The sequence below is a fragment of the Schistocerca piceifrons genome, chromosome 7 (assembly GCF_021461385.2).
Source record: "Schistocerca piceifrons isolate TAMUIC-IGC-003096 chromosome 7, iqSchPice1.1, whole genome shotgun sequence".
Classification (NCBI taxonomy): domain Eukaryota; kingdom Metazoa; phylum Arthropoda; class Insecta; order Orthoptera; family Acrididae; genus Schistocerca; species Schistocerca piceifrons.
The window spans coordinates 407,131,926-407,146,089 of NC_060144.1; the positions used below are offsets into that span (position 1 = coordinate 407,131,926).

The 14,164-nt window shown below is 43.3% G+C and overlaps 1 protein-coding gene across 1 annotated transcript in view; it reads left to right on the forward strand.

Moving 5' to 3' along the window:
* The window catches only part of LOC124804791 (endochitinase-like), a 96,080-nt gene that overhangs the window by 66,291 nt on the left and 15,625 nt on the right, over positions 1-14,164 (forward strand). The window contains exons 6-7 of the mRNA XM_047265119.1: positions 7,867-7,990; positions 8,083-8,256. Of these exons, the coding sequence (XP_047121075.1) occupies positions 7,867-7,990; positions 8,083-8,256 (298 nt within the window). The remainder of the gene's footprint in view (positions 1-7,866; positions 7,991-8,082; positions 8,257-14,164) is intronic.

A 14,164-nucleotide genomic window follows, 5' to 3' on the forward strand; every position in this document is an offset into this window, starting at 1 on the left:
CCTCGTTACGAATAGTTCATAGTGCAGCATAAGCTCTCTGAGGGAGTGCTTCGTTTCACTGATCCATCACACATGGTATACGGTGATTTTCATTGGACAACTGATAGCAACTAAAAAGTGCATTTTCATTCGTAATTACTAACAAATTATCTCAGAAGAAGATTGCAATGCCAAAAAACTAATGTCTTGCACAAAACGAAAGTGAATGAATGCATCAACTATTTATTTTTACAAAATAATACAAGGTGTATAACTTTGCTTCCTCCGTTTGCCGATAGGTGGCGACAACGGTAAGTAGCGGTCGAAAGAAACAGTTCGTAGACGTCAGTCAGCTTGGACCTCGGTTAACATAACCTCATTCAAACATTAGTCGGTTTGTGTCTGCATCATAAAGTTGTTCTTGATTGAAAATGTCAGTTTACGAGCCTAATTCTCGTCATTTGCGGGAGGTGTTACTGTTTTGTTTCAATATGAAGAAAACAGCGGCTGAGTCTCATCGAATGCTCTCAAGTACGTATGGTAAGGACGCTATTAGTGAAGGAACGTGTCGTGAGTGGTTTCAACGCATCAAGAACGGTGATTTTAACGCCGTAGACCGGCATAGTGGTGGAAGAGAGAATGTTTTCGAAGATGCAGAATTGGAGACATTGCTGAGTGACGACTCGCGTCAAACTCGAGAAGAATTGGCACGATTAGTGGGAGTGACACAAAAAGCCGTTTCAAAACGTGTCAGGGCTATGGGCATGATTCAGAAAGAAGGAACTTGGGTCCCGTGTGAGCTGATGCCAAAAGACGTTGAATGGCGTTTGTGTGTTTGTGAACAGTGGCTTCAGAGGCAAAAACGGAAGGGATTTCTGCATCGCATTGTGACCTGGGACGAAAACTCGGCTCATTACGATAATCCTAAACGCAAAAAATCATGGGGATATCCCGGCCATGCTTCCACGTCGACAGCCAAACCGAATATTCACGGCCCCAAGATCATGTTCTGCATTTGGTGGGACCAGCCCGGCGTTGTGTACTATGTGGTGTTAAAACAAAGTGAAACAATCACAGGTGCTCGTTATCGAATGCAATTAATGCGTTTGAGCAGAGCATTAAAAGACAAACGGCCGCAATACAGCGAGAGACACGAAAAAGTGATTTTGCAGCACGACAACGCTCGACCCCACGTTGCAAAAGAGGTCAAAACGTACTTGGAAACGTTAAAATGGGAAGTCCTGCCCCACCCGCCGTATTCTCCAGACATTGCTCCCTCTATCACCTATTTAGATCAATGGCGCACGGTCTAGCTGACCAACATTTCCGATCTCTTGAAGAAGTCACAAACTGGGTCAATTCGTGGATCGCTTCAAAAGATGAACAATTTTTTCGACGCGGGATTCGTACACTGCCCGAAAGATGGGAAAACGTAGTAGCCAGCGATGGAAAATACTTTGAATGATACATGTGTAACCAATTTGTTTCATTAAAGCATAAAATGTTAGCGAAAAATGGCGGGAGCAAAGTTGTACACCTTGAATTTTACAGGAACGAGTTGTTTTTAGTTCTAAATGTCATCCAATAGCCTTCATGTATCAAATCCATTCCAATCAAATAATTTAAATCGTGATTCCAAACCAAAGCAATTGGTATTCTGCACTGTCATTACGCCCACCGGGCTAAATACAAGGGGCCTTCAATAAGTAATGCAATACATATTTTTCCCCCATCAGTTTCCGCTGCAAAATGCGGAATTTGTTGTGGGATATAGTGGAATATCCCAGATTCAGCCCATATAGTTTCATTAAGTTCAGATAGAGGGCGGCGCTTATATAACCTTCCATCTACATCTACATATATACTCCGCTAGCCACCAAGCAGTGTGTGGCGGAGGGCACAATTCGTGCCAAAGTCATATTTCCCCCTCCCTCTGTTCCACTCGCTGATCGCGCAAACGAAAAACGACTGTCTGAACGCCTAAGTACCAGCTCTAATTTCCCTTATCTTTGAATTGTGATTTGAAAGTTGGCGGTAATAATATATGCTCTAAATCCTCGGCGAAGATCGGATTTCGGAATTTAGCGAGCAGCCCCTTCCGTTTAGCGCGTCGCCTATTTGCAAGTGTATCACACTTCAAACTTTCTATGAGATTTGTAACGCTCTCGCGATGGCTAAATGTACCAGTCACGAACCTTGTTGCTCTTCTTTGGACCTTCTCAATCTTTTGAATGAGACCCAACTGGTAAGGGTCCCATACAGACGAACAATACTCTAAGACTGGACGAACTAACGTACTGTAAGCAATTTCCTTTGCTGAAGGACTTGCATCGCTTCAGGATTCTACCAATAAACCGCAATCTAGAGTTCGCCTTGCCCGTTACTTGTTTAATCTGATCATTCCATTTGAGATCATTTCGCATAGTCACACCTAGATACTTGACGGATGTTACCGCTTCCAAAGACTGGGCATTTATTTTGAACTCGTACATTAATGGGGATTTTCGCCTTTTTGTAACCAGTAGGCTACACTTACTAACATTGAGAGATAACTGCTAGTCATTAGACCACGCATTTATTTTCTGCAAATCCTCATTGATTTGTTCACAACTTTTGTGTGATACTACTTTCCTGTAGACTACAGCATCATCGGCAAACAGTCTAATGCCGCTGTCGATACCATCAACCAGATCGTTTATGTGGAGCGTAAAAAGCAGTGGACCTATTACGCTGCCCTGGGGCACACCTGATGTTACGCTTGTTTCTGTTGAAGTCACCCCATTCAGAACGACATATTGCTCTCTGTCTGTTAGAAAACTTTCTATCCAACCGCATATGTCATCGGATAGACCGCAAGCGCGAACTTTTTGGAGCAAGCGACAGTGCGGAACTGAGTCGAACGCCTTTCGAAAGTCTAGAAAATGTGCCATCAACCTAGGTGCCGGTATCTAGAGCCTGTTGTATATCATGCACAAAGAGGACCAGCTGTGCCTCGCATGACCGCTGTTTCCTAAAACCGTGCTGGTTTCTGCAGATGAGCTTCTCAGAGTCTAGAAAGGTCTTTACGTCTGAACACAAAATATGTTCCATGATTCTACAACAAATGGCCTCTGTAACAGAGGTGCGTTCCAAGCAGAGCTGTTATTGAGTTTCTTCTGGCGACAAACAAGAGCATCGCAGGTATTCATTGGCACTTGCAGACTGTCTACGATGACCTGGCACTGAACAAAAACACGGTGAGTCGTTGGGCGAGGCGTCTGTCACCATCGCGGAAAGGTCGCGCAAACCCATCCGATCTTCTGTATGCCGGGCGGCCGCACACAGTTGCAATTCCTGCAGTGTTGGAACATGTGAACACTCTCATTCGAGGTGACCGTCGGATCACAATCAAACATATTGCTGCATAACTGTGCTTCTGTTGGTTCTGCTGACACACTCGTCCACCAGTTGGGGCACTAAAGGTGTGCGCCGGTTGGATTCCTCGCCGCCTAACAGAAGACCATCAAGAGCAAGCAAGGACCATATGTGCGGAATTGCTTGCTCGTTATGACGTTCATAGTGACAATTTTTCTGGAATTTCGTCACAGGTGATGAAACATGGGTTAATGAGTTCGAAGCGGAAACGAAACGGCACTCCATGCATTGGTACCACATCACCTCTCCTCTGCAGAAAAATTTCAAAGTCGCACCCTCAGTTGGTAAAGTCATGGCGACGGTGTTCTGGGACTCTGAAGGAGTTATTCTGTCTGATGTCTTCCCTCATGGTGCAACGATCAAGTCTGAAGTGTATTGTGTTACCCTCAGGAAACTGAAACCTAGTTGGACTGTTCTTCCTCATCCACCCTACAGCCCAGATGTTGCACCTTCCAACTTCCATCTATTTAGCCCAATGAATGGTTCACTCCACGGGAAGCGGTATGTGGACGATGGGCAGGTTACTTACACAGCAAGACGTCGACTAGTAGAATGCTATAATGAGGGAATACATGCTCTACCAGAAACGTGTCCTAAGGTCGTCACATTGAATGAAGCTTTCGTTGATAAAAAGGGTTTTTTAGCCAAAAGAGTGGGTAGTAACATGGCGTACAGCAATTCTGAATAAAAACAACCCGCTTTAAGAAAAAAAAAAGTTGCATTACTTATTGGACGCCTCTCGTATCAGTTGTTCCTTCAAAGAGTACACTTATCGTTTTGGAAGACTGTGCATCAGGATCGGGCACAGCTTACAAAACTGCACGCGTGCACGATGTAATGCGTGTGCGCGGGTCGAGCATTGGCCCGTCTCGGTTTTGCTCGTCATTCTCGGAAATAGCCGGTAAAACGCGACATTTCACTACAATTGCGGGCGGCACAACATTTTTAAGGTTGGCAGAATCGTGGTGTCAGCACTGTTTACCCATCGCTATTTGTGATATAAAGAAAGCTGATAGGTCCTGTAGCTGTTCGCACAAAAAAGAGGCAGTCTAGTGAACTATCGTCACAATATCTACTATGCAGTCTCGTGATCGACTGCAGCGCTATCTCAACCAGTTGCCTAGCGAACATTGTAGTATAGATATACAGTTGCCTATCTCCCAAATTGCTATTGCTTTTAGTGGCACATGATCCTGCACCTCTTAAATGTACCTAACAATGCAGAAACTAGACAGCAGCTGAACAGATGCGTGGTGTGTGGCCCGAAGATTACGCAGGGCGGCGAGTGTACTGAATGCTCAGTGAGGAATTTGACCAGAGTGTGTGAACGGTCCAGTCCAGGGTGGAGGGGTTTTGTGATGTTTTGAGCTAATTCATTCAGGTTACCGTGAACATGAACTAGAATGTTTATTTCAAGATTGCAGTGACCTACTGTTATTCTTTCTCCTAGATCTTTACCGAGCGAGGTGGCGCAGTGGTTAGCATATTGGACTCGCATTTGGGAAGATGACGTGTCTAACCCGCATCCGACCATCTTGGTTTAAGTTTTCCATGATTTCCCTAAATCGCTTCAGACAAATGCCGGGATCGTTCCTATAAAAGGGCACGACCGACTTCCTTCCCCATCCTTCCCTAATCCGATGGGACCGATGACCTCGCTGTTTGGTACCCTCCCACGAGTCAACCAACTAATCCCCTACATCTTTACGATGAGTATGCCGTGAACACTCCCGTCCTCAAAGACGGAAACAGATGTTTTCATAGCGCTGCCCAGACACGCTGGATTGACTCTCTGTCACCCAAATCAAACATCTATTGGCTCTATAAATCAGCCAGTCTTCATCCCACAGAAAGTGTCAGACTATTTGGAACTATAGGAGAAGTGTAGCGATCAACATCCCTGCGATTTTGTAGCTATACGAGATATAATCACCAATGATTGGCTTCAGATGGATATGGCATGCGTGACGAAATTTGTGGAAACTGCTCCTTCCCAGACTAAGAACTTAAGCAAGGCTGATGACAGTGTATTACTGCATTAACTCGATGCTTCTGGGGGGCGACTAATTATTTGTTGTTTTGGTTCATTTACTCATCAGTGTAGATTGATCGGACCAAAGGGAGTTGGGACCCTAGTATTATCAGATACCTCGTATCCTGGCGCTATAAATTCGCAACTCACTCAAGCAATTCCCTGGGTATTGCCTTTCTCTACCTGTGGTTATTAATCAGGTTAGGATTTTTAGCTGCAAATTTCAGATGAAAAAAAGAAGGGAAGAGGTACTAAAATAAGGTAAAAAAGGACAAAAGGTGCTGATTTACTCAATCAATTCAACAAATTCTCTTTCTCCTATTCTAGTTTATTGAGATCACCTCTCATTAGAACAAGGAATAAAAAACGAAGCTGTTGTACTTCAAGACATTAAGCATCACTACATTTTTAAAACGAAATCTGATTCTGTTAGGAGACAGAATGTCTTTGTAGATGCTAAAGGTACTTTAGGCGCGCACACACGGACACACACACACACACACACACACACACACACACACACACACACACACACACACACAAGTTAGTGGGGCGAGGCTTTGTATTCACTCGCAATGGCAACTCCACAGATGAGGCAGTTCCCTCAATATCAGGATTTTTCTGAGGCCTGGACGCAAGTTCGTCTTCGGTAAAACCATCTAACTGCCCCCTCACGGAAGCAAAAATTTTCCATCGTTTTTGCTTTTCAAGACCTCCTAATGGTTTAATAGCAGCACTCAGTTACTTGTAGCTATGAATGCAAAATAGTGCTATCTGCAAATTACATATTTGTTTCAATAGCAGATGTCTCTGTGGATTGCAGATTACACCTGCATCGTCTGGATCCAAAGAAAGCACAAACTTTTTAAACTTGCCAAATTCTCAAACAGCGTTGCAGCACACTCAGTCCCAGCTCCCCAGCGAGTAATGACCGTGAAAACTGCAATGGGCAAACCAGTGATATCCTCACAACCAATTACATGACTCGGAGCTTTCAGTAGAGTCTTCTTCAGGGTAGAGATGAATTGTTCTGCGATGTCGTGTTGAATTTACAAACCCTGTGAAGGGCATGGACCAATCACGTACATGCTTCAATTTAGGAGATGAAGGCTTCAGTTGAGTAACAGCTGAAACCATGTGTAGGGCCTGATGCGTAACCACCAGACGAACTTATACACTTTCGATACCAACAGCCCACTGTTTTTGACGGAAGTCCGTGACTGACTGCATTACTGTACTGGCAGCTCGCACATTTTTAACAACACGGGCTTAATTTTGTCCCCAGTCAAGGGGAAATCTAAAATTTTCAAAACCTGTAGTTTCATAGAGTCTATGGTTTGATCCAGACTGATTCTCGCATCGCAGCCAGACACTTTCTCCTTGACTCTTTCTACGGTTTTTGGTAAACGGACTCCATTAAGTTTTTTTTCTTTTTTACGCAACTCTCACCGAGCTTTGACATTTTTGAAAAAATCCCTTGGAGGCTGGATGGTTTCTCTTATTGAGTGGTAGTCCTCTGTGCTGCACACAAATAAATGTTGAATTCCTTCAAATTTTGGATTTTTGAAGAGCACTATTCAGATGCATTTCGTAATAAAGGTTCGTGTGATTTGTTTGTTTGAAGAGTGTCGTTCTTTCGATGTTCAGAGCTGGATGCGATCCCGCTGGTATTTTTCACGTAACAAAATTCCAGAATCGCAAATAGTTCACCGCATAATAGTTCCATCTATTTCTATGGAATCTTGTTTGAATTCCTGAGCCAGAATTAAAAAAAAAGAAATCGGAACCGATAAAATGGAAAAACCTAGTAATACACTCACTTAGTAACAGATATCCATTCACGAACCGCACGCAACTCATTCTGATGAAGTTAAAAGGATGGAATGAAGTGCACTCATCGTCATTTGTAGTGTTTCAGGCTATTAACATTGACGTAGATACAGTTATTTTCCATTGTTGCGGATGTGCCTTTACTGAAATGGGTAGGCTTACTTTTCGCATTTCACTGCAAGCTGAGGAGGCGTTAATTGGAAGTTAAACATTTTATACTGGTTCTAACCCGCGTACAAATGCGTCTGAAGTCGCAAGTCGTTTCTCTCATAAATAATAAAATGTGTTCAAGAAGATTACTGAAAAGTTACAGTAAAACAAAAATGGGAAAAGAAAGGGATTATGGATATGGTTGGTGGAAAAAAGGGATGAAAGTCCCAAATAAGCGGAAAAGGGGCAACTAGAGGCAAAATTTCTAGTGTGATGTATTTCCGAAGAGCTTTCATTTACCCTAAGAAAGAAGGTGCGCACCTAAAAATTCTAACCCTACCCTGATTATTATGTTTCTTTAATATAGAAATGGGGCTGGAGGAATTCGAGAAATATTCAGTTTGATTATGCTGTAAAGTTACACATGCCAAAATACAAACTTCTTGTCTCTTCCTTTATAGCATTGTGGACGCAGTCCACGTCATGGCTTACGACTTACGTGGGGAGTGGAACCACTTTGCTGACGTCCACAGTCCTCTTTATCGGAGGCCCCACGACACGGGAGCTTACGCCAAAAAAAACACGGTAAGAGAGTACTTCTTGTTCGCTATCATTTGTGCTTTCGTTCTTCGCTCTTGTGAAGCCCTGGGTGTACTGGATGTGTGGATAACTTGCAGCACGATGGCTTACTTCTGTGGGAGCAACTGGGCTGCCCTGCAGACAAGCTGGTTGTTGGGGTGCCATTCTACGGCCACGCCTACAAACTGTGTGCCAACGTCACCGACTACTCTCCCGGCGCTTGCATCGTTCCGTGCACCAGAAATGACGTCTGTGGAATGAGCTATTACCAGGTAATTTTCACTACCTTCCATATTTCACTCTACGTCATCTTAAAGCGTTACCAGAACTGATTAGAAACTAGCGACGTCCCTGTGAGACGCAAGCATCGGGTCTTCCACATCCGGGCTCAGTGCTACCCTCCGTGGCCCACGGGCTGTTTCAGTGTCGGCAGCCCAAATTAATCCTACACAGTTTTTCGCGGCCATTGTACAGGGTGGACTAATAAAACTGGCCGAGAAAGTATTTTCAGTAAGACTGACGCGAGACTGACATTTGTTAATGAACATGACAGAAGATAAAAATGACCTCTGTTGACGTCGATGAGGCACTGTGCTCGTTTCACCAAACTGAGATGCGCCTGAGGAATAGCAGCAATAGCAAAATGGTTCAAATGGTTCTGGGCACTATGGGATTTAACTTCGGAAGTCATCAGTCCCCTAGAACTTAGAACTACTTAAACCTAACTAACCTAAGGACAACACACACATCCATGCCCGAGGCAGGATTCGAACCTGCGACCCTAGCGGTCGCGCGATTCCAGACTGTAGCGCCTAGAACCGCTCCGCCACTCCGGCCGGCCAGCAATAGCATTTTCAGTATTCTGTTGTTGTTCTTCCAGTATGTGAGTGGTATTTGAGTACTGCTGACCCTTCAATTTGCGTCCCACAGGTAAAAATCACAAAAGGGGCAGGCAGCGGGAGGGGGGATAGCCAGCGATCGAGGTGGCCAGGAGATTGCACATTACACTGAAAAATTATCGATGAAAAACCGGGTTTCGGTTATATCGGTTTTTTCAACGCCAGTTTAGCCTGAGTGTTAAAATCGCTCAAAATAGCCGGTATCTGATATAACTGATTTTCGGTTTTTTTATTCCTATTATTTCCTACAATAAACGTAGAAATCGAACAAAGATTAAAATTTTTGACTCTTTCAGTTACACGATGCATAGCCAAATAAAAGAAGGCCATTTGCTGATTTTCTCGAAAAGTGAGATGGGTTAAATACCACAAAAAATCACCAGTATTCTCCTATTGATTTTAATGTTTTGAAACTCCACTCAAAAATCATGTTGCAGTCGAAGATCATACCACCATTTGGCATTACAAACAGTCAGCGCTAAAAGGTGAAAACTACGGTTGAAGAACTGTATTTTTCATTCATGATACAATGTTGGCTTTCACGGCCGGTATTGTCTTCACTTAAAACTTCCGGGCTGATAGGCCGTGATCGATGTGTAAATTATATATACTGCCTATATAACCAGCGCTTCCTCGAGTTCTCTTTGCAGTTCGCCTCTTTACCCCCAGGATGTCTCCCGCAGTCGAAGACGAAACGTCGGGGGAGAGTTTTACACACCGACCACGGCCTATCAGCCCGGAAGTTTTGAGTGAAGCGCGTATTTTTCGTGTGACTTTCTCCGTTTTCAATGGCTTCAAGTAAATACAGGCATTCTACGTAGTTATAGGCATCAGATCAGCTACTTCCTATTTTTATTGCAAACCATGAATGAAATGTTAAGCTTTAAGTGTTCTCCTTATCAGATGTCGCAATTTAGTTTTTGCTCGTCCCGTTCTTAATCTTTTAAAGGAAATGGAGCATTGAACTTCATTGGTACCGCACTTCGTAAAATACTTGAGACTCAGCAGTACAATTATCTCCCAACGTTGATAGGCCAGATCGGGCAAGTCTTGCGCACTACATGTAAATTCGTACCATCCAACAGGCAATGCCACATGGCAACTGGTCCAGTACTATACCAACTCTTATGCCGTATGTTTGTAGTTTGTTTCTGTCGCCATTGTTATTAAAATAGCACTGATCGCTTTGCCCATTTTCTACAATAACGCAATATTTCAAAGCTATGGAAATTTTAGGAATAAAAATTACACTTTTTTAAAATGATTTATTTAAAACCCGAAAATTTTAACACTGGCGCTCTGGCTAATTGATATTTCGGTTTATTTACCTGGTTATTAGTAAAAAATTTAAAAAACGCCTGTTACAGCCGAGACCAAACAAATACCGGAAAATGCCGGTTATTCAGAACTAAAATACCGGTATCCGTTTTCATCTGTCGGTTTTTCGCATCCCTAGATTGCACTGCCTCATCTGATTGTCCTCCCCTCACCGAACACCTCTTGCACGTGTGACAACATTGTCAAGGCGATGTCAGCCGTTGCCCAGTCTTGCTGTAAATATCCATACAGTCGTTTATGACTTTTTAGTGGATCCACATATGGGTTAAACAGGTTTTAGACACACCAGTCGGCATTAACATTTTGGTGAAAGAATCATGTTACAATATGGATACCACACACTGCACACCAAACGTCAGTCTTGAGATTATGCAACGGCTCTTCAAAGTACTGATGGGTATTTTATGATGCATAACGGTGGATGTTTTGTGAGACCATATACATTGACAGACTGAACCAGGCCTCATCTGAAGAAATGAAAACCTAAGGATAGCCGAGCGGTTCTAGGCGCTTCAGTCTGGAACAGCGCGACCGTTACGGTCGCAGGTTCGAATCCTGCCTCGGGCATGGATGTGCGTGATGTCCTTAGGTTAGTTAGGTTTAAGTAGTTCTAAGTTCTAGGGGACTGATGACCTCAGATGTTAAGTCCCATAGTGCTCAGAGCCATTTGAACCATTTTGAACCTAAGGATACAAATTCCCCATTCCACTTCAGTCAGAAGCTTAAGCACGAAAGTCCGTCTGAACGCTTTAATTCATGTACAACAGTAAATTAGTAACATATAGATCAGTCTTTTTATTACATTTCGACTAGACGATGTTTTAATTTCCAGTTGCACATATAAACAGCGCTTAGATTTCGTCGGACTTTGTTCAAGGCTTCCTGCACTCTAGCTACGTTCTCCAGTGCTCGAAATCTGAAAAACAGGTTTCGGGCTCTATCTGTGGCTGGCGAAGTCCCTGGGCCAGATGCAGCCCTGTTCCAGAGGAAGCCCCTCAGCCTGCAACGTCTGCTCACTCACAAGGTTTACTGGCAATTGGGAGCTCCAACATTAAGCGCTTGGGGATATGGCTGCCAAGGAGGGGAAGGAAATCAGTGAGCACTCTGTGTGCATACCGGGAGGAAGGAGGTGTCATTCCACATGGAGAGGGAGCTTCAAGATGCCGTGAAGAGCACAGGGTGCAGCAAACTGCGGATAGTGGCTTATGTTAGTAGTAACCATTGGTACTGCTGTGGATCTGAAGAGATTCTCTCCAGTTTCGAGTGGCTAGCTGAAGTGTAAGGACTGCCAATCTTACTTGCGAGACGGATTCGAAGCTCACCAATTGAAGCATTATCGGCGGAACCAACTGTGGTCCTTTTGTACAGAGCCGAGTGGCGGGTCTGAATCATAGGCTCAGGCAGTTCTGCGACAGTGTAGGCTACAGATTCCTTGACCTGCGCCATTGGGTGGTGTGTTTCTGGGTTCCACTTAATAGGAAGCAGCTGCACCGGCAGCAGGGGATCTGCGGAAGGGACTGGGCGATTTTTTAGGTCAGAGGGTCTCGGGAAACTACTGACAGGGCGTCAGTCTAAATGGGTGCAGGGCAAAAATACGAAGGTAGATCTGGCAACAATTATTATTGTAGTTGTGAACTGTCTTGGCTGTGTTGGAAAGAACCAGAGTTCCAAGCGCTAATAGAAGGCACTGAAGCTCAAATTGTTACAAGTATGGAAAGCTTGCTAAAACCAGAAGTAACTTCAGCCGAAAACTTTTTCAAAGGACCTAACCATGATCAGGAAGGATAGATTAAATACAGTTGGTGGTGGAGGGAGATATATACCACATAAATTAATAAGAGATGATGCTGATCTCCCAAGGGACGCAAAATGGGTCAGGCAAATATTGCAGAAGCATCGAAAAAAGCATGCCAAATTTAAAAGAACTCAAAATCCCCAAGATTGTCTAAGTTTTGCAGAAGCTCGAAATTCAGTGCGAACTTCAAGGCGAGGCGCTTTTAATGATTTCCACAACGAAACTCTGCCTCAAAATGTGTCATAAAACCCAAAAATATTCTGGTCATATGTAAAGTACACCAGCGGCAAGATACAGTCATTACCTTCACTGTACGATAAAATAAGAATATTCTATTATTTGCTTCTGTGAACGTGAACGCGTTATGCAGGTCTTGGAGTCACTCACGTCCACCTAGAAAATTTTTTGAGGTTAACGAAGGCGATGTTGGCCTGATGTACTCTGCGATGCCCTTTAGCTACACTGTCTAATGGATCGTCCTAAGAAATACCAAATTAAGATCAGCCTAAAGATGCCTAAATAAGGCGAAACGCGTAGTTGATAAATAAAAAAACTAAAATTGCAACCAAGCCTGTTGTTAACTAGTACTATTAAACACTGGTTTGCTGAGTCATGCCACAGATGGATTGGAAAATTTTCTATAATCTGAAAGGTGTACAGTCACACAAATACCCAAGAAAGGAAAAAGGATAATCCGCTGAATTACAGACTCATATCACTAACGTAGATTTGCAGTAGGATTTTGAAACATATACTGTTTTCGAACATTATGAATTACCTCGAAAAAACTATTCATTGGCAAATAGTCAACACTGATTCACAAAATAGCAATCTTTGCTATCGACAGGGGATGTGAAGTTGATCCCATGTCTTTAGATATCCAGAAGGCTTTCCACACCATCTCTTACAAGCGTCTTGTAGTAAAATTGCGTGCCTGTGGACTATCGCCTCAATTGTGTGATTGGATTCGCAATTTCCTCTCAAAAAGATCACAGTTCGTAGTAAGTGATGGAAAGTTATTGAGTACAACAGACATAATATCTGGCGTTCTCCAAGGAAGTGTTATCGGCCCTCTGCTGTTCCTGGTCTAATTTAATGCCATAGAAGACAATCTGACCTGCTCTCACAGATTATTTTCAGTTATACAGTTGTTTACCGTCTTGTAAAGTCAGCAGATGATCAAAACGAAAATTGCTCAAGTCACACCAATACCCAAAAAGGGAAGTAGGGGTAATCCATCGAATTACAGGCCCATATCACTAACGTCGATTTGCAGTAGGGTTTTGGAACATATACTGAATACGAACATTATGAAGTGCCTCGAAGATAACGATTTATTGACACGTAGTCAGCACTGATTCAGAAAATATCGTTCTTGCGAAACACAAGTAGCTCTTCATACTCATGAAGTAATGAGTGATATCGACAGGGGATGTCAAATTGATTCCATATTTTTAGATTTCCAGAAGGCTTTGACACCGTTGCTCACAAGCGTCTTCTAACCAAACTTCGTACCTATGGAATATCGCCTCAGTTGTGCGGTTGGATTCGTGATTTCCTGTCAGAAAGGTCACAGTTCGTAGTAATAGACGGAAAGTCATCGAGTAAAACAAATAGTAATGGTTCAAATGGCTCCGAGCACTATGGGAGCGGTCGCGCGGTTCCAGACTGTAGCGCCTAGAACCGCTCGGCCACTAAGGCCGGCAACAAATAATATCCGGCGTTCCCCAAGGAAGTGTTATAGGCCCTCTATTGTTCCTGATCTATATTAACGACATAGGAGTCAATCTCAGTAACCGTCTTAGATTGTTTCCAGGTGATACTGTCATTTACCGTCTTGTAAAGTCATCAGATGACCAAAACGAATTGCAAAATGATTTAGATATCTGTGTGGTGCGAAAAGTGGCAGTTGAACCTGAATAAAGAAACGTGTGAAGTTATTCACATGAGTACTAAAAGAAATCCGCTGAATTTCGATTACGCGATAAGTCACAGAAATCTGAAGGCTGTAAATTCAACTAAATATTTAGGGATTACAATTACAAATACCCTAAAGTGGAACGATCACATAGATAATGTTGTGGGTAGAGCCAACCAAAGACTGCGATTCATTGGCAGAACACTTAGAAGGTGCAACAGTTCTACTAA